The sequence below is a fragment of the Styela clava genome, chromosome 11 (assembly GCF_964204865.1).
Source record: "Styela clava chromosome 11, kaStyClav1.hap1.2, whole genome shotgun sequence".
Classification (NCBI taxonomy): Eukaryota; Metazoa; Chordata; class Ascidiacea; order Stolidobranchia; family Styelidae; genus Styela; species Styela clava.
The window spans coordinates 17,007,544-17,034,211 of record NC_135260.1 but is presented as its reverse complement, the minus strand read 5'-3'; the positions used below and the strand labels follow the sequence as shown (position 1 = coordinate 17,034,211).

Here is a 26,668-nt window from a genome sequence, read left to right as displayed (position 1 = left end):
TGGGGGTTAAATATTGTAATTTTCAGCGATGATATTGGGATGAAGACACCACTTCTTTAGGCGGGAAAAGACCATATTTAAACAACAAGCAAAATAATTAAACAGCTCACGTCATTCTGGACGGTATCCAACAAATACAGACGCTCAATCTCATCCACCCGAACTGGTTGTTCGGGGAAAGATTTGATAGCAAGAAAAAAGGGGGATTGTTAATGAAGCGTTTCCGAATTGAGCATCTCAAGCCGTCGACATATGGAAGATATATATTAAATGTGTTACAATTGCGGTCTCCCATTTACACAAAACCAGTAAAATTAGGATGTCAAGGTTTTTATACAACGAGTTTGAAAAATTTGTATGGGGGGGAAAATTATGTTTACCTCGTTTAAACCAGGCTCAATCGTCAATTCATACGAAATTGGCAAAACACACATTTCGCCCCCAAATATAAGTGTCTTTCCATTATGGCCCCCACTCTTACACAAGACCAGTGAAGATAAATATTAAAATGAGTTATCACAACGAGTTTGTAGAAGGGAAGATATATATTCATTATCCTGGGTCCCGGGCGCCACGCCATCTTTTTCAATGGTTATTCGAGCCACGTCATGTTTGTTCCACCTTTCCGATTCAGTTACGAGTAAAATATTGCATGGCCATAGGTGACCCAAGACAGGTTATCCCATGGTCTTACAATCTGCCACGTACACGCAACGTCTATAGAAGGTTCTGTGACGAAATAACCCAAATTAACATGCTATTATATTTGTGAACGTGAACTCTAGACAAAGTGTCTTTCCCGACAGGTGAGTATCTGTTTGTTCAATTTTACATTCAATTTCTTGATTTCTCAATTCAGTCACCATGTCAGGTTATAGAACAGGGGTTGGGAACCTTTTTTTTTGTCAAGAGAGCCATAAAGGTACATATTTTCAATTGCATTTCCGTGCGTACACGCAACGTCTATAGAAGGTTCTGTGACGAAATAACCTAAATTAACATGCTATTATATTTGTGAACGTGAACTCTGGACAAAGTGTCTTTCCCGACAGGTGAGTATCTGTTTGTTCAATTTTACATTCAATTTCTTGATTTCTCAATTCAGTCACCATGTCAGGTTATAGAACAGGGGGTGGGAACCTTTTTTTTGTCAAGAGAGCCACAAAGGTACATATTTTCAATTGCATTTCCGTGCGAGCCATACCGCATTTTTTTTCTTTAATCATGTAATAAATTTTTACTTATAAGTAAACACATACAATGTCTCAATATAATTTAATGTGACCTCTAATGCTGCATATTGTCGGTGAGGGCCTTGAACGAATGCTCACATGCAACACATGTTGAAATCGATGATACTCATCGCCTTTCATTTTTTAGGAATCTCCGTAGTGCTATATATTACAAATAAACAGTACAAACGGACGGAAGGTTTTTCTAAAATGACTCTATCACTTCGTGATGTCACAAAAAATGTTCCAGAATCCCATAGTTTTGTCACAATGCCTGTCTTCCAGTGTCTGGCACTTCTCTTACCACAACGTAGACAGGCGTTGAACGCGTGTTCTCAAACGTATTGGCAAATGATCTGCCAAATTTGGCAATAACTTTATGGTTTGAGATCTGGTAAAAATAGTAAGCTTAGCCTTGGTTTTTTTTTGAAGCCATATGTCGTTACCAAAAGAGCCATATATGGCTCGCGAGCCATGGTGTTCCCGACGCCTGTTATAGAACATCACCAGTGGGATACCCAACAGGTCTGCGACCGGAAGCAACAACCAAACCGAGTACCTCTAATAAGGTAGCAAGCAACTCGGCCTTCCTGATCTTTTGGTGGTGTCCGTCAGTAATACCCGCAATTATACATACCCAGAGGTAAGCTTATTGATTATAGCAATCTAACAACCTATATTTTTTAATTTGAAAATTACGATCAATATAATTTTGAAATTCACAAATAAAATGTCTACTCAATACAGAAAATACAATCAAATACTCGGGCTGGATTGCGATCTTCAAATGAATGGCATGTTGAGATTGGGGTGAAGAACCGAGGGAGGCGACCTGAAACATGATAAGCCCCGTGTGAAGAATCCAACGAATTTTTGCAAACATGATACGTTTCAATATTATTTTAGTGCAATCTGCTATGTGTTATGACGGAGGAGACACAAAGTATAGATTGGAATCAGTTGGTCAAATGCGATTCATCAACAGGTATTTTTTCTTGATTTAATACTCAAACCTGTTTACTTACATACAAAAATATTTACTTGAATATAAAAATATTTTTTCAGTCGTGGAAAATCAACGAAGGACGTTTGTTTTTGGGAACATCTGTTTTTGACTCAGACGATTCGTCGTGGACATTGGAAATTAAAGAAAAGGTGCGATTATCACACAAAAGGAGTTATTTTTAAAAAATCGTAGTAACCTAACATATGAAATTTTGTTTTGAATTTTCTTGTCCGCAGTCGCTTTTGATATAAAACTAAAATCAATCTGAATCTCTCTCTCAAATTTTTTTTCCTTACAGTTGGTTTATTAAGTCAAGCTCGCGACCACAAGCTTTATGTAATTATTAGTCGAGTACAATGCATGTTGCATTTCTAAATTGTTTTACATTTGAACTTCTCATAGGGTGCTTTAAGACTAAATTTTTTTAAAAATTTGTCAAATTAAATTCTGCTTGCACTATCGCCACTTGTTATGTATTTAGAATATTAGACGTAAACTGAATTTTCATTATTATTTTTGCTTTTTAATATACACACGAGAATATCGGTCGGAGACCGAAGACTTATCGATCTTAGATCGGTAATTAGTTAATAACTCGCTAATTATACGACATAATTAACCCAAAATCTATAGGCTTCTGGTCCGAGGTAAGATGCATGCACATGCAAAATTTAGAGCAGATTCAACCACGCGTTCGCAAGATATCGCGTTCATCTAACAGACAGACATACATACAGACAAATACCTATCAATATACTTACCGATCTTAAGATCGATAAGTAATGACACTATGAGGCATTTATAAATTTTATGTGAAGATGTTATGTTTATATTTTGTGGTTTTGTTGCATATCTTCCATTTATATTCAACATCAATTTAATATTGTGCTTAAATGAGTATTTTGCCAACCACCAGTGACAGATGATTGTTCTTCTAAGAAGTTGTAAATCATAACATGAGACGTACATAAGAATGAGGAATTTTGATTGAATGGTGTTTGAAATGGTTAGTATTCGACGATTGCTTTTCAAAGGAGTTCTATTATGCGATTTTAATTGATTCTATTTTAAAATCGTCATTGATATTAGGTTTTAAATATTCTAATTCAACAAATACCTTCAATTTGTTGCGTTATACGAAAGTTATTTTTAGAGGTTGAATTTATTTGATTGAAGAAATTTTGTATATGACAAACAATTTGAATACGGCATCCTTGCTTATAATTTGTGTTTGTGTTTACTGTCGACCTTGTTTACTTCAACTATAATGCAATAATAATAATAGATGTAATGTCATTTTGTTGATGTATTTACCATATACTAATACAATATTTTCTGCTACATTTTTATTTTCAACTAACGCTTGAACAACATATTTAATTTATTGTCATTTTTTATGTAATTTTCAATCTTTTCAAAAATATGTGATTATTTGAGGTTCCATCAATATCAGGCATAAATCATAATTAGTTTCGTGTGTTTGAGTGCATAACTTGTTTCACATAATATTGCATTATTCTTTGATTTATCGGTATTGCAATCCTTCCTGTGGCCCAGTGTTCCCCAAATTTGTTTGCACGTCGTGCCCAAACTATCACCCGTATTCATGAAATATGCAACTAAGTCTGGTACCAAACTTTTTCAGATTTAATTTAAATTCAAACCGTATTGCTGCCAATTTTTTAAACTTAGTGCTTTAAGGAAGACATGGGCTGTCCATAATCAAAGTGTTTGCGAGAAGATGATGTCGAGGAAGTGATAGAGGTAAGTAAGATGGTGGATGATGATTCGAATGAGTTGGTAGAGGAACAGATTCAAGATCACGACATTGAGATGAAGATGATAAAAGATATGATTGAGGATGCGAGGAAGGGGATAAATGAAACGAGGATGACGACTGAGGCAGATCAGATGGATGATATCACTGGTGAAGAAGAGTAAAAATGGGATATTGATGAGATAGACAATGTGGAGACAGATAGATTGGGATACAAGAACAACAGCACGGAAAAGGACATGAAACAAATGCTAAAAATCCACTGCATATATACTAGATCAGGGATGTCCAACTCGCGGCCCGCGCGAAGCATTTGTGCGGCCCACTTGAAATTTTTATATAAATACGGATGTATAAACATATTTAACATAAAAATTTCCTGGTATGATATCAAATCTTAACAGATTTCAGGCTTCAATTTCACGCGGCTCCGATGTAAGAAAAGCGTCGTTAGACTCGTTGGGCGCTACAGAATATGATTTTACAGAGGACCACTCAAGCGTGCAACATCTGTGGCGATACAATGAGTTTTCTTCACATTGTGAAGACAAGAGTTTTCTACACATTGGATTACAGTCTGTTATGAAGATATACAGGCGTTTATCACAAAGCTTGAACTGTATGAAACTCAATTTGAATTGAAGAAAGCAGTTTATTTTTTATTTTTATTAAAATTCGATAGTCTCTTTAAAATTTTTATGTGTCCATTTGACATTCGAGTAAAAGAGGCCCCAGAATATATGCAACTTAAATGGATCGATGCCCAGTTAAGTACGGAACTAAAACGCTCGTTTCTAAGAAATAGAAAACTTGAATTCTACAGTCAGTATATCGATGAAGATTCTCCATCAATAGGCACAACATAATTGTGCAAATCTTTCTTTTTGAAATTGAAAATTATGAAGTCTAAGCATAGGAGTAAGCTGACGAACGACAATTTGACAAACCGGTTACTTTGTGCGGTATCAAATCTATCCGTTGATATTAATTAAACACTTGAGCAATGACATTCAAAGGCAAGTTTCGCACTAGTTGAAAAAGAAATTGCCGACTTTATTTATTTTTTATGCCAATGTATATTATTGCTTGAAAGTTGTGCATTTTGCATAAAAATTGAGTAGTTCATGGTCTTTGTGTGCATGTTGTGTTCATAAGTATTGCGCATAAGTGTTGTGCAATCCAGGCGTTTGATTTAGCGACGCTCAAATTCTAACGTAAACTGGAATTTGGATGGTATTTAAGTTTGGTGAAAACGTTTGCGGCCCGCGATGAATTTCCTCATTTGAAAGTGGCCCGCGACACTAAAAAAATTGGACATGCCTGTACTAGATAATCATCTCTAACTGAATTTAGAGATTTAAGACGGGTCAAATAACAAAAGTGTCTTGAGAATATAGAATTATGTGATTTACTACTATTATCATTCTACCCTCTTTACCTTCTCTAGAGTCTAGCAAATTTATGCAAACATAATATGTTTCAATATTATTTTAGTGCAATCTACTATGTGTTATAACGAAGAAGACGCAAAGTAGATTGCAATCAGTTGGTCAGATGCGATTCATCAACAGGTATTTTTTCTCGATTTAATACTCAAACCTGTTTACTTACATACAAAAATATTTACTTGAATATAAAAATATTTTTTCAGTCGTGGAAAATCAACGGAGGACGTTTGTTCTCGGGAACATCTGTTTTTGACTCAGAATATTCGTCGTGGACATTGGAAATTAAAGAAAATGTGCGATTATAACATAAAAAGAGTTATTTTCAAAAAATCGTAGTAAAATTTTGTTTTGAATTTTCTTGTCAGCAGTCGCCTTTGATATAAAACTGAAGTCACCTTTAGTACTCTACCGCGCGAAATGCCATGGAACTGGTATTTGAGTTGAACTCAATGTTGCAATATTTTTATTCAGAACTATTTCTATTTTCTGTGGGTTTTTGATGGAGCTCGCGTGCCTACGCCCTCATTTGATGAATGGTCATTTATTTCGCGTTGACAAGGAAAAGGGATTGGATTCATTAGGGAGAAAGACATTCACGAGCCAAGAGGACGAGGGAGAATCCTACAATATGAACAAAGATACAACTACAAAAAAAAATCATGAATTTTTCCTTCACAGTTGGTTTATTTGATTTTGAGTAGTTTTCTCGTTATTTCACTGGACTCCTCGAATTCAATTGGATTTATATTAGCTTATGTTGTTTTTTGTTCCTCATCTTCTGGTGGTGTCTGACAGTAATGCCCGCAATAACACATACCCAACGGTAAGCTTATTGATTATAACAATCTAACAACCTATTTATATCATTCAATTTGCAAATTCCGACCAATATAATTGTTAGATTTGACCTCGCACGCCTCACACTTTCGTCCATTTATATTTCTCTATTATATTAACAATTCGTGACGAATTATGTTCTTCTATCTTTATTATCTTAATTTCCCGTTGACAGTGACTCATTATTGCGCCATAGTGAAGACATAGGGAGTGAAACTTTTTCTCCGGGTTTTGAAATAACGTTTTTCTGATACTTTGTTCTATACGGCACTGTGGAATTGTGAAAGTGTCTGTTTAATATTGAGAATTGCCTTGGATTTATTTTACCATAGGGGTGCGCGTTTTGTGACATCTGCCATATAAATTTAGTTTAGTTAGGTCCTATTTGGTATTGGCTATTATTACTTGTTATTGTGAATGTTATTTTATCATTCTTTCATTGCTTATTTATAACTGTGCATCCGTGTCGTTATAAATTAGTTTTATCGCTGGTCTTCAAGTTTCTGTGCTGTAGCAACATTTTACTCATATGTGGAGATTAATGAATTCAGTTCGTTTCTAAGGATCTCGTTGCCTCTTTACTACTTTGGTTGTGCAGTTACTAGGAGCTGGGAGATTGCGAATGATCCTTCAAGGCGGGTGCAAATAGGTCTCCACTACAACAACGTTATATAGTTTGCGATATTTGTTTACAATACAGATTCTCTCCCCATCGCGGTCTCTCTATCTTCTATAGGCTATTATTGCCTGGCGTCCAGTTGCGTCATGGCGTGAAGGAGATTTTGGAGACTGATCCATTTGCCAACGTGGACTGCGTTCTATTAGCGCTGGGTACCAATGACATCGCGAGATGCAATAGCTGGCGGAATCATGGCAAGGATTCCCGTGGATATGCCGAGCAACTCATCCGATTGACTCAACAGGCGTATCCGGGAGCAAATATTTGTTTTTTCAAACTAGCTCAAGCTATTTAAAAGATTTTTATTCCCGAGGAAAGTAAATTGTCAAATTGTGTTGGCCAAATTTTCTATCTGGACTCTTAAAAAACACAATCTACGCAATAAATCAATGAGAACGAGAATTGATTGTTGGTGATGACATGAACCCCCTTGGTTATTACTGAAATGACACATAGCTTTGAACCCTTGCGTTAATAAAGTCTGTGGGGACTCCTCTTGTCGCTACATAGTTAATGATCGTCGAGATTATTACCCAAGGCTTTTATTTATTAGAGAGCTAAAGCAAGTCTATTTCACATTTGGTGGGATTGCAGTGACTTTAAACCCAGACAAAGTCTTTTTTAGCCCCTGACTTTCTTGTAGTAATTACGAATGCTTCGTGAATGCAGCTATTCTCATCAACTATTGTTGTCTTTTAGATAATATTATCTAAGATTTTTCTTCAAGGAAAATGCTCGAGCTAATAAAGATAGAAAAACAGTGAGAATTACGAAAAAGACCGTATTCTATTTGGCGATTCACCATAACAATTTATGTGTAAAAATTCGAATTTTGAAAAAACACTCTGACTGGCTGCAGCAGAGCATGCAAATTATCTAACGTTATAACCAGTGAAGAAGATTTGAATGAGGTTAGTCAAAATACGAATTCATGTTTTAATTCTGACGAAACTGATTTTTGTGTCCTTAAACCTCTTAGTCCAGCCAGTGCAAGCCCTGTCGCAATGAGTTGTGGGAATTTGAAAAATAAAGCTAAATTTCGAATAGATAAAAATATTTGGTCTAATCTTTTTAAATGTATTGTTGGGAGGAGAATAAAAAATCCGGACTTGGTAAATGTCATTAGAAAAGCTGTTAAAACAAGTAACATATACTGTTAGTATGCATTTAGATGGCATACTGTAAATTCGGGAGACTTGGCTGAACCCGTTTTTGCTTACAGCGGACATTGTGGCTTTTCGGGCTGCAATCGTAAAATATCTGTAATATCCTATAGAGAAGATCCTCGGTATGATATTGAATCTTAACAGATTTCAGGCTTCAATTTCACGCGGCTCCGATGTAAGAAAAGCGTCGTCAGACTAGTTGGGCGCTACAGAATATGATTTTACAGAGGACCACTCAAGAGTGCAACATCTGTGGCGATACAATGAGTTTTCTACAATTGTGAAGACCGAGTTTTCTACACATTGGATTACAGACTGTTATGAAGATATACAAGCGTTTATCACAAAGCTTGAACTGTATGAAACTCAATTAGAATTGAAGATAGCAGTTTATTTTTTATTTTTATTGAAATTCGACAGTCTCTTTGAAATTTTTATGTGCCCTTTTAACATTCGGGTAGAAAAGGCCCCAGAATAATTGCTCCTTGAATTGATCGATGCCCAGTTAAGTACGGAACTGAAACGCTTGCTTCTGAGAAATAGAAAACTTGAATTCTACAGTCAGTATATCGATGAGGATAAGTTTCTCCGGCAACAACATATTTGCGCGAATCTTTCTTTTCGAAATTGAAAATTATGAAGTCTTAAGCATAGGAGTAAGCTGACGAACGACAATTTTACAAGCCAGTTACGTTATGCGGTATCAAAACTACCCGTTGATATTAATTAAACACTTGAGCAATGACATTCAAAGGTAAGTTTAGCACTAGTTGAAAAAGAAATTGCGGACTTTATTTTTTTTCGATTTTTATGCCAATGTATATTATTGCTTGAAAGTTGCGCATTTTGCATAAAAATTGAGTAGTTCATGGTCTTTGTGTGCATGGTATGTTCATAAGTATTGCGCATAAGTGTTGTGCAATCCAGGCGTTTGATTCAGCGACGCTCAAATTCTAACGTAAATTGGAATTTGGATGGTATTTAAGTTTGGTAAAAACGTTTGCGGCCCGCGATGAATTTCCTCATTTGAAAGTGGCCCGCGACACTAAAAAGGTTGGACATGCCTGTACTAGATAATCACCTCTAACTGAATTTAGAGATCTAAGACGGGTCAAATAACAAAAGTGTCTTGAGAATAAAGAATTATGTGATTTACTACTATTATCATTCTACCCTCTTTACCTTCTTTAGAATCTAGCAAATTTATGCAAACATAATACGTTTCAATATTATTTTAGTGCAATCTATGTGTTATGACAAAGAAGACGCAGAAAAGATTGGAATCATAAGTATTTTTTTCTAGATTCATTATTTCAAACCTGTTTACTTACATACAAAAATATTTACTTGAATATATACATATTTTTTCAGTCGTGGAAAATCAACGGAGGACGTTTGCGGGAACATCTGTTTTTGACTCAGAAGATTCGTCGTGGACATTGGAAATTAAAGAATAGGTGGGGTGATATTCACATGGAACAGTTGCACTGGAACTGTTATTTGAGTTGAGTTATTTTATTCAAAACTATTTTTATTTTCTGTACGTTTCTGATGAAGCTCGCATGCCTACACCCTCATTTGGTTAATGGCAATATCTTTCACGTTGACAAGGAAAAGAGATTGGATTCATTAGGAAGAAAGACCATTCGCGAGCCAAGAGAACGAGGGAGAATCCTACAATATGAACAAAGGTATAACTACAAAAAAATTTCATGAATTTTTCCTTTACAGTTGGTTTAATAAATTACTGCATTTTGAGTATTCTTCTCGTTATTTCATTGGATTCTTCGAATTCAATTGGATTTATATTAGCTTATGTTGTTTTTTATTCCCCACCTTCTGGTGGAGTCTGACAGTAATGCCCGCAATAACACATACCCAAACGTAAGCTTATTGATTATAACAATCTAACAACTTATCTATATCATTCAATTTGAAAATTCTGACCATTATAATTTTGAAATCTTACGCGCCACAAACTAATATGTCTACTCAATACAATCAAATTCTTTATCGGGCTGGATTGCGATCTTCAAAAGTTAAGATGGGGGTGAAGAACCAAGGGAGGCGACCTAAAACATGATAAAACTCCGTGTATATATAAATATTTTGCCATACGTTGCATATTTGTTACAAGTACTGTGATAAAATAGTTTGTGAAATTTCTTTACAATACCGATTGTCTCCCCCATCGCGGTCTCTCTATCTTCTATATGCCTGCCTGGCGGCCAGTTGCGTCATGGCGTGAAGGAGATTTCGAAGACTGATCCATTGCCAACGTGGACTACGTTTTGTTAGCGCTGGGTACACTGTAAAAAAATTTGTAATTTCACAGCCATTTCTTTGTAAAAAATACGATCGTTTGGCAGTATTTTGGACGAGCAACTATTTATACGTATTTTTACATCATCGTGTTGTAATTTCACCGCTTGTACGATGTAAAATTACATATACTGTTGCATAATCATAAAACAAACATACGGTTGTTAAATATACAATGAATTATACGTAACATACAAAAACGACTGTACTGAAAACTGTACTGTACTGTTAAAATAAGTACACTTGGTAGTAATCAAAAGCATAGAGCTCAGAAGACAGTCTTCCACATATTATCAGCAAAATGCATGCCAATAAAAAATACATTGGTGCGACGAATTTAGTTCCAAACTTACAAATACAAATTTGGCTTCGCGTCATAAGGCGCAAGTCATACAATGCTACGTAAACCTGCGGCTTCGTATGTCATCTCGACATAGAATTTATAGCTTACGATAAAAAAAATCCTAATATTGCACTTAATATTATATCGAGTGGAAGGATATTTTATTTTAGGCATCATGTAAACTTGTGATTCAACTGACAGCACTCATTCTCAAACGGACAGGTCTACTTGCAGTCACGACTCCAACTACTGGTGAATCTATTAGTTTTACGCTGTATCGCTATATCTTTTATCGGACCAAAGTATATGCAAATGTTTTGGTTAATATAATTTTGAATTGAGTGGCATATTTTCTTAATTTAACTATTTGCTTAATGCTCCTAAGTTTTAGAAATATCTCAGATTGCAACGGATTCAAATTTTGAATTTGAATTTTCTGACTCCGCCAAAGCCTGACGTACTTTCCCGCCAAAATGGCTGTTTAGTGCGGATAGAAGTTTCGCTAGGAAGCAGCTTGGCTTGGTTCGACTCTCAAAACGATTGAAGTAGCCTAGTTTGAAAGTGTGAACCTGTATATTTTACACTAGGCTGCCTGAAGGTTGTAAAACAGTAGGTATGGAGAAAGAAATACCGTTACCTAGGTTGTAAACTCTGGACTACTGGTGCTTGTAGACTACCGGTAGATCTTCAGGTTTTGGAAGGTGAGTTAATTTATGCCACATCTGTCATTATTAATCAGTTTTGCATTAATTGGATTGGCCTGTTAACTACAGCATTGCCGTACTAGATGTCCCATCCCTGCATTTAGACAATGAGCTATTGTAGGCCTACTGTAGTCTACCATATTCTGTTATTTTACTTTTAATTGCTCATGTTTAATCATTGTATCAACACTACAAAAGAATTTCTGGAAAGGTGAGAAACTGGTAGCCTATTGGTGTTTCTTTTTTCGATGGCAATGGTATGGACTTAACTGTTTAATAAAAAAGCCTTGCTTATAAATATGAGCATCATGTTACTGTATATAGTGAGCCTCCTTGCACTAAGTTGATTTTTGTGCAATGAATAGACAAAAAAATTCAAACATAGTTTTTTGTCTTTCTATATAACAATTTTCATTGTTTGGAGAAATAATGATATAATTGCGAGCTTCAGAAATGATATAGCCTATAATAAATTTAACTTCTTCTGAGCATTGAATATACTATGAATCTACCACTTTGGTAATGGAATCATTTTACCCCAGCAGATCAAGTTATAACATATGTAAATATGTTGACTTCTCACTCAACTACTTGTTTACATTTTATACCAGCTATGCCATTTTTTTTTCAGCCGAATTGCCAAGATAAACAGCCAGTGCAAGAAAAAGTGACAGAGGGCCACTGCAATGTTGAATCTTTTGGATGATTTCCACCTATTTGAAGAGATGAAATGAACTATTTTGCTGGCGGAGACGATCACTTCTCGAGTGTATTTGATACTATTTCGTTGCTGATATTAGATCACATATTTTATTAAAAGTGATTTCTTTTCAATTGTATTTCATTTCTTCAAGTGCTGGCATGAGGGTTAATCGAGTTACTTTGCGGATGTTGTTTAGTTTTACAACTTCTTCTTGTAGTTAAGGTTAGCATCGCTATGGCTGTAAAAATCGGAGACATCCAACCCACTGCTTTTGCCTAGTACATACATTTGGTTGTAAAATTACAAGCGCTTGCAACGATACAATACATCTGAAGTTGTATATGGTGTTCACAACGAAGTGCATGGCATCGCTGCTGCCGCGCGTTTGGTTGTAAATCGCCCTTAATATTTTTTACAGTGTACCAATGACATTGCGAGATGCAATGGCTGGCGGAATCATGGCAAGGATTACCGTGGATATGCCAAGCAACTCATCCGATCGACTCAGCTAGCATATCCGGGAACAAAGGTTTGTTTTCTCAAACTAGCTCAATCTATTTAAAGATTTTTATTCCCGAGGAAAGTAAATTGTCAAATTGTGTCGGCCAAATTTTCTATCTGGACTCTTAAAAAACAAAATCTACGCAATAAATCAATGAGCACGACAATTGATTGTTGGTGATGACATGAACCTCCTTGGTCATCGTAAGTTGCATCCTTGCGTTAATAAAGTCTGTGGGGACTCTTGTCGCTACATAGTTAATGATAGTCGAGATTATTACCCAAAATTTTTATTTATTATAGAGCTAAAGCAAGTTTATTTTACATTCGTTGGAATTACAGTGAGTTTAAACCCAGACAAAGTCTTCTTTAGCCCCTGACTTTCTTGCAATTAAGAATGCTCCGTGAATGCAGCTATTCTCGTAACTATTGTTGTCTTTTAGATAATATTATCTAAGATTTTTCCTCAAGCAAATGCTCAAGCTAACAAAGATATAGAAAAACAGTAAAAATTACGAAAAAGACCGTATTCCATTTGGCGATTCACCATAACAATTTATGTGTAAAAATTCGAATTTTGAAAAAACAATCCGACTGGCTGCAGCAGAGTATGCAAATTATCTGACGTAATAACCAGTGAAGAAGATTTAAATGAGGTTAGTCAAAATAAATTTTTATATAAATAAATTCATTTTTCAATTCTGACGAAACTGATTTTTGTGTCTGTAAACCTTTTAGTCCAGCCAGTGTAAGCACCTTTCGTAATGAAATGTGCATGGGAATTTGAAATATAAAGCTAAATTTCGAATGGATAAAAATATTTGATGTAACCTTTTTAAATGTATTGTTGAGAGACGAATAAAAAATCCGGATTTGGTCTATGTCATTAGAAAAGCTATTAAAACAAGTGACATAATATACTGTTAGTATGCATTTAGATGGCATACTGTAAATTTGGGAGACTTGGCTGAACGCGTTTTCGCTTGCAGTGGACATTTTGGCTTTTCAGGCTGCAGTCGTAAAATATCTGTAATATCCTATAGAGAAGATCCTCGACGACAAAATTGCAAATATTTCTAACTTTTTGTCACAATTCCGGTCTGATGTTTCCAAATTGACCAAACGATTTCCTGCAAAGATTTTTATATGTGATAGTAGTATCGTCCTCACTAAATCAATAATACAAGTAAACATGCGCGAAAGTCTAGAGGCCTACATATCACGCTGTTATTCTGTCCTTCAAGGTAGTGCAAATTTGCCAAACCATGAAAAAGTGTGCAAAATCTTCGGTCTGTAACAAACAGAACTTAGCAAAAGATAATTGAACACAGGGAATCATGGAGAAAAGTCAACAGGAGCTAAAGCGTGCTCGATTCAACAACAGGAGGTTAAGTTAAACGTCTTGAGAGATCGCTGTGGTGTATGATCAATTTCACGATTCCCTAATTAGGGAATATCCGAATAATTTGATTGTTCGTACCAAAAATAGTAGGATAGAAAGAATGACCAAATTGATTGAAAAATGGGGTAAGAGATGTAGAAATCAGGGTAGTGATAAATCAAAAGGTAATATTCACAGCCACCATCTAAACGTCTGAAAGCATCTCGCTCAAAAGAATTGTTCGATAAAGATATGTTGGAAAAAAAATCATCTCTGAGGCGTCTTCTTAAAATTGATTTTCGGAACTTGGTACATATGTCTAAGGTTGACTTTAAAATATTCGGAAATACTAATTTTCGAAGGGATTGGTTCACATTGGACATCATGAATACCGCATCACTAATTTTGTCATCCCGAATGCTGACGGCCTTCATAGTACGGCGCAGATACAGTCTACGCTACATTCGAAAAATTCATTCAAATTCTGCTTTATGATGAATGGGTAGCGGCGTCAAACATATTGTCGTTTAATTAGAATATCATTCAAATTTATGATAGTTCGTACATAAAATACACGACAAAAGACAGATATGCCATTTGTATTAAGTTTTTGCATAGCTACCTGCGAGTCAATTAGACAGGAGGATCTAGTTTTTGATGGAATAAATCTGCGAAAAAAAATTTATGATGGTATTAGTTTTAAACTATTTTTCCATCGACCGAAACCACAGTAAACTAATACGAAATTTACGGATATTTAGATTTTTTCCAACTGCCCTACATACAAAATCAGACTATGATAGAATGTACTTCGTGTTTGGAATGGTACCAACCGGAATGTTGCAATACTCATGTGCCAACCAAGGCACAAAATTGAATGGAATTGCGAGGAGTGCAAACAATGCTAAATTTTTGTCACCATATGCCCAACTCCAATTATTTTTCAGATCCACCGGCTTCATGGACACGCAAATGATCAGTCAATTTTATCTTTTGCAATATATGCCAAAGTTAAGGGTTTTCTCTCTCGATTGTTGCCAGTTCGAGATGAAAACCACCACAAAGGTTGGCACCTTGGCGTGGTGTGGTGGCTTACTACTGAGGCCAACTATTTCGCCCATACAAAAATGTACTCAACCCCTTAGCCGCTCCCCCCACGTAATTATAAGACACCTATATTTTGTGCGATATAAGTTTTTTGCATTATTTTTAATTGACGATTGAGCCAGGTTTAAACGAGAATAAATATATCTTCTCCCCATACAATCTTTTTCAAACTTATTGGTATTTATACTCATTAGCGTCGCGTAGTTGGAATCTTCGATCGAAGTGTTCGTGCGAAAATTAGAGTCAGATTTGATGGCACTGGTACGTTACGATATTTATATATTGTCCTCGAATAAGACTAATACTTCTGCAAATGGAGCCTCAAGGTATACATTTCATGATAAAGAGTAAAGCAAGACATATTGAATATTTTGAAAAGTCCTAACGTCAAGGCCCATATTACCTCCACCCCAGCAAACTCTGCCTACCCACTTTCAACGCACGGTATCTGAAAAACAAAATGACGCAATGAACCCTTTGGCAAACGGTCGTCTGCCAAAGGGTTCGGGTTTGGCAGGGACGTTTGTTATTCGTTGCTTTTGTATTAGAAGGACCTTTTGCTGCGTTAAATCAAAATCGTGCTGTTTCAAAAGATAGAGGAGATGACAGTAAGAGGAACGGTCAACCAAATTATTAAGGATGGCAAAACCTCGATACGCGAGAAAGAGAGCAAATTGGAAGAACAGTGAGGAAATGAAAAAATCATTTGATGCGGTGAAGGTAGTAAAAATGTCAATAAAAGGTGCGTAAATGAAATACGGGGCCCAGAAGAACTTTGAGTGATTGGGTGCACAATAATGTTAATTGAATGCCAGAGTTGGGCCTCCGACAAAAATAAGTAAAGGGTACAAAAGCTCGCTAATGTGATACATTGAATATCTGGCTTAGCGAGCGTTTCCACTTACAATAGACAGCATAGTTAAAAAACATGCTTGGGCGATCGATAAGAAAACTGGGAAAAATTTATTTGAAAAAGTGGCCCAGCCTTAAGTGATGGCAAGTGGCCAAACAAGATTTGATATGCTCTGCAGGTCAAGAATAAGCAATGCAATTGTAGAAGATTGACGGGTTATTTCAAGCAACTCAAAGTGAAGATCATGTGCAAATTCGATTGTGCCAAGAACGGACCTCAAGGCGCTGCTTATGCTAAATCGGTGTTGTCGGATTAAGAATTGATGCTCAAATGGTTTGAGCTGTTATTCATCAAGCATATTCCATCGGGTAGGAGCCCTGATAATCCCATATAACTCTTATTAGATGGCCATGTGTATCATCATTCTGAAGAACTAATAAAAGCTGCCGAAAGAGAAAATGTAATTTTAATGGCATTAGTGCCCCATAGGCTACCACACATGTGTCCCAACCTTTGAAAGTCTAAAATCTATTGTATCCGCATTTTTAAATTCCTACTAAGCCATTCGTGGTGCACTGCGGATCGCGAAAAAACTGCCGAAAATCCCATTTTAAAAAAGCATGCACAATATCGTGAGAGGTTTCAAAGCATGTGGCATTTTTCTTTTTAACACGAATGCCACCAATAAGTCCAAAGTATTTCAAAAAACTCCTTGGGCTGATGTTGATTTGTCTAAACATTCGTCTCCGTAGTAAATAGCGAATGAGATAGCCACGCAAACTGAGCTAAATGAAGAGGGCGATTTATCTGGACCATCTCATTAACAGCATTCATTCGTCAGTCTTGGTCTGGTGCCCGCGGAGCTGAGAGATGTTTCCACGCCATCCAAAGAGATCATTTTGAAAAATAGACCACTTCGTGTTAAAACAAAAGCGCGGGTAATAACAGCGAATCAGAATTCTGCGATATCGAGTGCAAGCAAAAAATAATTCGAAACGAAAGTGTAGAATTAAACCTGCCGCTACTAAAAATGTACATGCATCAACTTCCAGTTATGAAAATGAATCGTCGATTGACTGGAAAGGCAATGATGAATGCCACATTTGCGACGGGGACTGGAATGACGAATTTCAACAAGAGAAAATGTTGTGAATTGGTTGCGACACTTTCGGATGTCCAAATTGGATATGTCCCAAATAATTGCCAATAAATTTGGACTACGACCAATACTTTCTTTGTGTGGATTGCGAAAAAAATCTATAATTTTTTTTGACTAAAAATATGACTACGTAATTTTTTTCTAAATGTAAGCCAAATTAATAGTCCTGTAAAATAATTCTGAATTCCTACGTCACAAGTAAATATTGGGGGCATTTTAATACACGTTTTTAATTTCACGAGCTGGGAAAACACGGTAAACCATCTATTTTAAAAATGAATTTTATTGAAACCAGCGTGTTTTAAATTTGCTAACACGATTGGTTGTTGTTAACTTAGCGTTAATTATAAATGTGTTTATCCTTAAATGGAGTTGTCTGCGTGCGTTTCAATACACATTCTTAACGGTATTACACGATTAAACTACTTATTTCTAAAAATAAACTTCACTGAAACTAATAGTCAACAATTTCGAATTATTGTTAATTCAATAAGGGGGTCCATCTTCCTCCGCCCTATTATATTACCGTGACAACTTTTAACTTTGGGTCGAGTAGGCTACTGTAACCACTGAACAACGATATTAGCGTCAATTTACAAGTAGGCGTCTGGGAGCTGCCGGTACAATAAATCTCCGCTCTATATCTATACCACTTCTAAAGCTGTTCAGAAAATTGTGAAGACCATAAATATCGCTACCCCTGTTTGTCGTCAGTTGGGAGACAAAATGGTTTCTGTATTGTGACTGAAAAACAAGTGGAGACGTGTGTTGTTAAGAGTAGATGCCGCAAGATGTTGTTTGGCATTAGTAACAATATCAGCATCTATATTCACTGATGCTCTGTCAGTTGGGAGACCTGGAGGCACCGAAGTACAGCCGAGATTGCCATGGCGAGTAATTTAGTTAGTTCCAATTCCGGGAACAGCCGAAAAGCTTGCGGAAAACAGTTTAAGAAACGCTGCAGTACACTACAAGAAAATTACAGAACGGGCATCAGCCACGGTATCTTTCATTTCAATGATTGATGTGATGGTGTTGTGAACGATCAAGTTCAAAGTGTGGTAATCCTTCATTTTTTTTTTTACTTTCTCATATATTTTTGGCAAAAAATCGGTGCATCTACGATTCAGTTCCACTACAAGCCGCAAAAATCACATTTTTCCACTATCGAATAATATACGGCATAAAATCCAGTGCCAACATCTCGCCAAATTTTGATGTTAAATATCGAGAAACAAGGGTGTGAGTTTGTATAGAATTTTCGCTTGCCACGGCTTCGACGACGATGGGCTGGCGACTACAGCATTCCGCAGTAGCAGTACGTTACATCTGATTTTTCGAAAACCTGGTGGCAAGATGGCAGGTGATTAAGCATCGACGCGATGCATATGGTGATTTTCATTGCCCACGACTAAATATTTTGGCACGAATGCCTCGTTCAGCGTTTGAACCATCAAAAATTTTAAGATAATGCCACACAACTACAACTAATTTACATTGCTTTCGGTAAAGACATCGTAATAGACAACCACCATTACACAACTAGCCGGCACCTTCTAATCTTAAAGCAACGTTGCCAGAAAGTTGTTCATACCGCCCGAAAGTTATTCCTTTCAAAACATCTTACTTTGAGTAGAATATTACAGAATCACCCCACCGTTTTAGGTAACAAACTAATACACTCGTAGCTCTACGACGTGAAATATGAAAACTCGATTACTTAATTAGGTAGTTCAACGGCTACAGTACATACTGTACAGTTTGGCAATACGATACTTGATACAATGATTGCGGATTGTTGCAACACAGTCGGAAACATGTTTACGAAAGTTTCATTGTGAAGTCATATGGGAATACTCATACGGTCGTGTAGTAGGAATCTTTGTGCTAGAATTCAAGTCAGTGAAGTACATAGTACAAACTCAGAGCCCAAATTGTGATTTCAAAAGAATACCAGGCCCCACTATATTACCTGACTCAAAGACGTCATAGAGCGAATTTTTATGATGAAATATTGCGTTTTTGGCTTCTCCGTAACATTTTCACCAGTACATTGCGATTCAACGCGCTGGTACACGAGTGAAAATTGCGCTTTCTATAATCATGGAACAATATTCGAAGAGTGGCAATCGAGGTCAAAGGAGCAAGGTGGGTTTCGAATCTTTCGTGCTTATAATTTGCAGTTTACTGTTTATAATCGCGATGCTCACATAAAAAACGGAAGATATTACCTGATGGCGATAATCTTAAATAATAATGTCTTATTCACGTAGGATGCATGAACGTTATGGTGATGTAGTCCTGGACAGCAAACTCATTTTTGTTACTTCAGCCGAGCATAATATATAATCAGTGAATTGACCGCACTGAGCCCGACAAGCCTATCCATTTAGAAATAAGCGGACAGATACTGAGCTCACGCTAGAGTTTATTCGAACCTTCTTTTGTTAAGGTACACTGCTAAATTTTGACTTCAATTCAATCCTGTATATTAAAAAAAGCGAAAAACTAACTTCTACAAACATCGAGACCAAAGAGCCTTAAACTATTATGGAAGTTCACAATGACTTCTGCCACAAACATTTTGGGTTGACGCAGGATTGGTTCTATGCATACGAATTTCGACAAAGATAATGTTAGCTCAATATTAATATTTTTTATGTTTCAAAATATAAATATATACAAAAATGTACAGCTTCGAGTTAGCTTTATTCATGGCAGTGAATCAAACTTTTAAATATAACAACATAAGTATAACAAAAATAATATTCCTAGTGCACAAAATCATAACCCGATTTTTAAAGATGATACTATAACCCATCGATAAATAGGACTCTACAAATATATGACCAAAACACTGATATTCCAATTCAGCAATCAGTAATTTATTTAGACTGCTCGTCAACCGGGTGTATAGTACACCCCAGGGTGAACCAAAAAGTTTGAAAGGTGTATCACGTCGATAGGGTGTACCAGGGGTGTACCGTACCGAATGTTGTAAGATACACACTATCAGACGATATGCTTCTAATCCAGCAAAGACTTTCGATGACTGCTAATTTTCAAGATATCTTGCAAAATTGTCTTATCTAACAGCCATATTTAAAATCACAAATCAGTTAAAATTATGGAGGGGAAAGGACGTGATATTTTTGACGCTTGTAGCAAGATTGAGCTTTTCAAAATGGAATTGAAATTGTGGCAGAATAATGTATCAAAATGTGATTTTTCCAATTTGAAATGTCTGGGCTGTTTTATTGAAGCTTGTGGATGGAAAAGAGGAAAGCAAGATGATATCAATTGTACCATGTTTTCCCAAAAATAAAGCCTAAAAGTAAGACCTAGCCTGTAAGATTCACAACCAGAGGCGTAGCGTAGGGGGGGGGGGGGGGCAGTGGGGTACATATGCCCCCGGGCGCCAAGGTACAGGGGCGCCAAAATGGGGCTTGCAAAAATTTCACAACAAGGGTAAAAAAACGGTCACAAGCAAGATTGCACCGGCGTCAGACGTCTAGTCTTACTTAGTACATGGCCAACCGCACACTTGGCCAGACCACTTACCGTGTTTCCCCGGAAATAAGACCTAGCCTGAATTTTAAGAATTCTCTTAATATACGCCCTCCCCTGAAAATAAGACCTAGTCAATAGCGCGAATTTTTTTAGCTATTCGATAGCGTGAAATCTCTCTCCTATACGTTTTAAATGAATAATAATATATGTTTTGCAGATATTTTGAATAAAAACGTGTTATCTATAAGTAAATAGATATCGGTTTTCTGATTATGTATATTTGAAATCTTGTAATTCTTTAATTTGTGATTTTGTTTTCGATAAATGAAAATATAAGACATCCCCCGAAAATAAGCCCTAGTGTTATTTTTCGGAAGAAATTTGAAGTAAGACCCGGTCTTATTTTCGGGGAAACACGGTACATATTAGAATGCAAACCAAGTACACATTCAACTCAAACAGCTCCTTGAAATGCGACACCGGTGACCAGCCATCACTGACATTGTAGGATCGGCTAATAATTATTATAATAGTCGGTTCCAGATGATTCCAGAGTAATCAAAGTACTTGGACGTAACAGACACATGCGTGACATCACAATGAAGACTTTCGTAACTGACACGTATGTGACATCACAATGAACAGTGTGGCAAGCAAACTACACGTAAAATAAAGAACGGACAGCTAGAAGTTAGAAAATATGAGTCGGAGGGTTGCCAGTGCGCGAGAATGATATTTTACTGCGCGAATGGTCTGGTGACAGTGCGCAATGGCGCAGTTGTTCACATTAGAGGGAACCTGGGCGTTATATTTATAACAATAACTTGCAACGGCGTCGCAACAACTCAATTTGATGCATCGGTTTCACCTCAACATTAGGCTACCACGTACCGGTACGATACTCAGTGGCCTAATTCAGAGCTTACCCGTAGTTTCATTACCGCGGACCTGCAGAATTTAAATTTTGTTTCAGCAATTCAGTTTAGTGCACTCAGTCATATAGATCTAATAAGATATATTTTATATTTGAATTTTTTGAAGCTATGTCAGGAAGAAAAAGAAGTGGAGCTCAAAACCGCAAAAGAAAAAGGGAAGCCGAAATAGCATTCAAAAAATCGAGTGTATTACTTGCTGCTTTTTTAAAGAAAGGCAAGAAAGAAGATGAAGCTGCAAACATCAGTTCTTTAGAATCAGAAGATGGCGGCTATCAACCATCTGTTTTAGAGCATGATGTCGGCGCTAATGTTGAAAACATTGCGGTCTCGGAGGAAAACATTATTCAAACAGATATTTCTGTATGTGCAGAAAGAAACTCCGATAACACTGAAGACCGTGAGACCCAACATAGTGACGAACCTGTTGAAAGTAACGAGGAAGATAACATTTCTGGCAGAGAAGCTGCAAATAATAAAACTCATTACGATGTCCAATCGGATGCGGTTCCTGATGTACTAAAGTTTCACGATGTTGGTTACCTAGATTTTGACGAAGTGACAAAATTACCAAAAGTACCACAATCTCTTCGCGATGAACTGATTACTCTCGGGCCCATACTTTTTCAGCACACAGACAATCTACCATCATTACATGGAGAACGTTCGATTACGTCGGCATGGTTTAAACGTCGATTAGCGAATGGAGAAGAAGTAAATCGTTCATGGTTGCTGTATTCACCAATCAATAAAGCCGCTTACTGTTTCTGTTGTCTACTATTTACATCATCGCCTTCAAACTCGCAAGCTTCGTTTGAGTTAAAAAACGGTTTCAACAAGTGGAGAAAGCCAGAAAAACTAAAATGTCACGAAAACAATCTCAGCCATCGCAGGGCTTTTACTACATGGAAGGAAGCCGAAAGACGGTTAATTGACGGTACAGGAATTGCCGCAATTGCTCAAGCGCAGATTCATTCAGAAAAACAACGTTGGCGAGATATATTGCAAAGAATACTCACCTGTATTAAATTTTTGGTTTCACAAAATTTGGCACTACGTGGTCACGAGGAAAACTTGAATCCCAGAACTGATAAAAATGTTGGAAACTTTCTCGCGCTGATCAAACTCATTGCTCAATTTGATCCGGTACTGGCAAAACACGTCCAACATGCTGAACAGAATCCGGGATCAGTTTCCTATTTGTCACCCGAAATTCAGAATGAATTTATCCACATACTTGCATCAACTGTAAAGAGCCAATTGCTGCAGGATATAAGGAAAAGCAAATACTACGGCATCTTACTTGACTCAACTCCTGATTTAGGACATCGGGAACAGCTGTCTCAGATTATAAGATTTGTGGATGTTAATTTTCAAACTAAACAAGTAACTATCAAAGAATCTTTTTTGGGGTATATCGAGATACATTCAAAAGATGCAGCAAGCCTAGAAAAAGTCATCGTCGAGAGACTAAAGTCTGACGCCATATCTTTAGCCGACTGTCGAGCACAATGTTATGACAATGCTGCTGTTATGGCAGGGCATATTTCTGGCCTTCAACAACGAATATGTGAAAGAAATAACAAAGCGCTGTTTGTCAACTGTGACAACCACAGCTTGAATTTAGCAGGAGTACACTCATCTAAGCAAGATCCAGTTGTCGTAACATTTTTTGGGACACTTGAAAATATATATTTGTTTTTCTCTCATTCAACGGTTCGTTGGGAAGAGTTAAAACGAGTTCTTCCTATTACAGTAAAACGAGAGTCTGCAACACGCTGGAGTGCACGATTAGAAGCTGTTAGAGCTATTTTTGAAGGGCTGAATGAACTGGTACAACTCCTAGAAAAATTATCAGAAGACTCAACTATGACACCTGAAACTAGAAGTGGTGCAGAGCAGTTACAAGCCTGCATATTGAAGTTCAACTTCATAGTTTTATTACAATTCTGGAATACCGTGCTTGGAAAAATTGATCGTGTACAGAAGCGCTTACAGGATCCTACGATGAACTTCAAGGAAGCTGCAACTGATATTGAATCTTTGGAACAAGAATTCGTTAAGCTGCGTGATGATTTGAGCCAAGCTGCTGTAGAAAATGCCAAAACAAAATGCACAGTCTGGGGGGTTCAGGTGAATAGACGAATTAGGCAACGTAAGAGAATGCCTGGAGAACTGGAGAGAGATGCAGGACTTTCACCAGAAGAAGAAATTGTGCGCGTTATGAAGAATGTATTTGATCGGCTTCAACAGGAGATGTCAACACGTTTTTCACGACTAAAAGACTTAAACACAAAATTTGGATTTCTGCTCGATGTTAAGACTCTTCTATCCGACACAGACGAGGATGCAATTCGGCGAGATTGCACAGATTTTGCAAATTTCTACGACACGGACATCAATGGCCACAAACTTTTCACCGAAATTGGAGATTGCAAAATGCTGCTCAGTAACAGAACTGAAAGTCGACCAGAAACTCCTTTGGCTCTTCTTGGTTTCATTGTGTCTTTTGGAGACGACGTTTTCCCCAATCTGCGAATTTCTTTACAAATTTTGTTAACAATACCAGTTTCAATTGCAAGCTGTGAACGGTCTTTCAGCAAATTGAAACTTATTTTGTCGTATTCGCGTGCATCAATGGGACAGGATCGTCTCAGTGATCTTGCTCTTCTAAGTGTCGAAAGAGAAACATTGGAAAAAACAGATTTTGATGACGTGATTAACCAGCTTGCGACAGTGAAATCAAGAAAAATAAATTTATTGTAGAGTGTAGACCAGTGATTCTCAAACTGGGTTTTGTCAACGACCTTTCCTGCGGCTCTGGTTGAGGCTTTAAAAATTAATTACTCGCTCGCTTTCGTGGATTTTTCACATATTTTCACACAGTTTTTGTCGCATTTCCGAATATTAAGTATAGATCAAATAACTCAATGATTATTTTAATTTTGTTTCAGTAATCGAAAATAGTCACGAAAAATCTGGCGATCATCTCAACCCGTTACTTACTGCACCTTGCATCCTCCACGATTACAACCCGCTCTGACTTGGCTATGATCTTACTTATCACCGCTTGTAATTTAATCTTACCTGTATCAAAGTGACGGAAACTGAGATAGAGATATTTATTAAAATGAACTTGAGTTTCTCGTGCTATTCTATGGTGTTCGTGTTATTTTAGTATTAGATAGATAAACCTCGAAAATCTACGATAGTGTGAATCCTGAATGTTGATTTAAAATAGAGATTAAATAAATTGACAATAAAGGCATTTCTAGGCCTTTGTGCCCAATAAAAGGTCAGGCGCTAATTAAAACTAATTCCTACAAGTTTTAACGTTTTTTTTAAACAAAACAACACCCCAATACGTACTTAGTAATGCTCAATTTTATTTACGGAATTTGCAAATTCAGCACTTCACTTAATGATTTTCATTATGTCATATTACTGCCCAAATGCTTCAAAATTTTACAATTGTAATCATTTGCGATGATAATAGGCGCAACAATTATTAAACATATTTTATTATTCGATTCGTTATTCGAATATTTTGCCGTAATATGTTGTTACGATGATTTGGTATTTTATATACGTGCTCAAGTTTTGTTGCTATTTTTACTTGCGTTTTTTTGTGTGCGGCTCTTCACAACTTTGAAATTTGGCTCTGGGACTAAAGAATGATGATCTAATTACTCTTAATGATTTTCATTATGTTGTGACGAATGTGCATTGTGTAACTATGGATTATAATGTATTTAACCCTTTCATTTTAATAGTGTGTTCCATCTCACAAAACAGGGTAATTTTATTGTTGCAACAATGATTACTTGTACTACCTTTCTGGTATCAACCAATTTGATGACGTATCGTTCCGGCTTGCCGAGAGAGCTGCATTATATCTTGTTTTGATTCACTCCTGATTTACTTGGTTTAATGTAACTTCTAATTTTACTGCGTTAAGTGTTACTGTGTTAAGAGTTAAGTGTGCTTTAATTTTATCTGATTTATTACTGATTACTTGTGCTGCCTTTCTCGTATCGACCAATTTGATAACGTATCGTTCCGGCTTGCCGAGCGAGCTGCATTATATCTTGTTTTGATTCACTCCTGATTTACTGTGTTTAATGTAACTTCTAATTTTACTGCGTTAAGTGTTACTGTGTTAAGAGTTAAGTGTGCTTTAATTTTATCTGTATTCGGAATTTTGAATGGTGCATCATTCAATAATATACAACAACGATTGGCATCAACACTGTGTGCTTATTATCGTCTGAAGGAGTCCAGATTGGAGTCACATTCCATAACGCGTGTCAAAACAATAACGCGGGAATCGAACTTAAATATATAGGGTTTATAGTCTTTATCCCTAAGACTCATCTCAGTCATCAGTCTCCCTATAATGCCACGCCTTAATTATTACTGCCCAAATGCTTCAAAATTTAACAATTGTAATCATTTGCAATGATAATTGGCGCAACAATTATTAAACTAGTCAGTGTGCATTGCTACAACGATATTCACGATTGAGCATTTCGCACCTTAACCCAAAGACAACGACATTTCAAATTTTTCGCTTTTTTTCTGGTAGCGAGCGCCGTGGGGAAATCTCGCACAATTCACGATTGAGACGTACGAGTTCTGTGTACAAGCGGCGAAGATCACGTGATACCGGATATTCGAATAGTTAAATGCCATTCAATATTTTATTATTCGATTCGTTATTCGAATATTTTGCCGTAATATGTTGTTACGATGATTTGGTATTTTATATCATGCTCAAGTTTTTTTTCTATTTATACTTTCGTTTTTTGTGTGCGGCTATTCACAACTTTGAAGTTTGGCTCTGCGACTAAAGAAGTTTGAGAACTACTGGTGTAGACTATGTAAATCATCTTTGACAGTAACCTAGTGGGACGTTATGGACATATGCTATATTTTGTATAGCTTTGCTTCTTCTTGAAATGAAATGTTTCATTAAAATTTGTATTGTTTTTACATATACAATAAAATG

General features: G+C 36.6%; 1 protein-coding gene and 1 long non-coding RNA gene across 2 annotated transcripts; both read left to right on the top strand.

Annotated features, from left to right (window-relative positions):
* Positions 1-7,702: 7,702 nt before the first annotated feature.
* LOC120348132 (uncharacterized) lies at positions 7,703-10,835 on the top strand. Its single transcript, XR_013479183.1, has 5 exons — positions 7,703-7,890; positions 8,290-8,899; positions 9,384-9,434; positions 9,517-9,602; positions 9,703-10,835. It is a non-coding gene; the product is annotated as an uncharacterized LOC120348132 (long non-coding RNA).
* Positions 10,836-21,771: 10,936 nt separating this feature from the next.
* Positions 21,772-24,703, top strand: LOC144429836 (zinc finger MYM-type protein 1-like). The gene is made up of 2 exons (XM_078118055.1): positions 21,772-23,926; positions 24,615-24,703. The coding sequence occupies exons 1-2, from the start codon at positions 21,772-21,774 to the stop codon at positions 24,701-24,703; spliced, it is 2,244 nt and encodes a 747-aa protein (XP_077974181.1).
* The last annotated feature ends 1,965 nt before the right edge of the window (positions 24,704-26,668 follow it).

Bases quoted from the DNA above. Each gene is read 5' to 3' on its own strand.
- LOC144429836 (XM_078118055.1), top strand. From the start codon at position 21,772: ATGTCAGGAAGAAAAAGAAGTGGAGCTCAAAACCGCAAAAGAAAAAGG. The intron at 23,927-24,614 runs GTTTTTCACGAC...ATTTTGTTTCAG, and splicing joins TCAACAGGAGATGTCAACAC to TAATCGAAAATAGTCACGAA.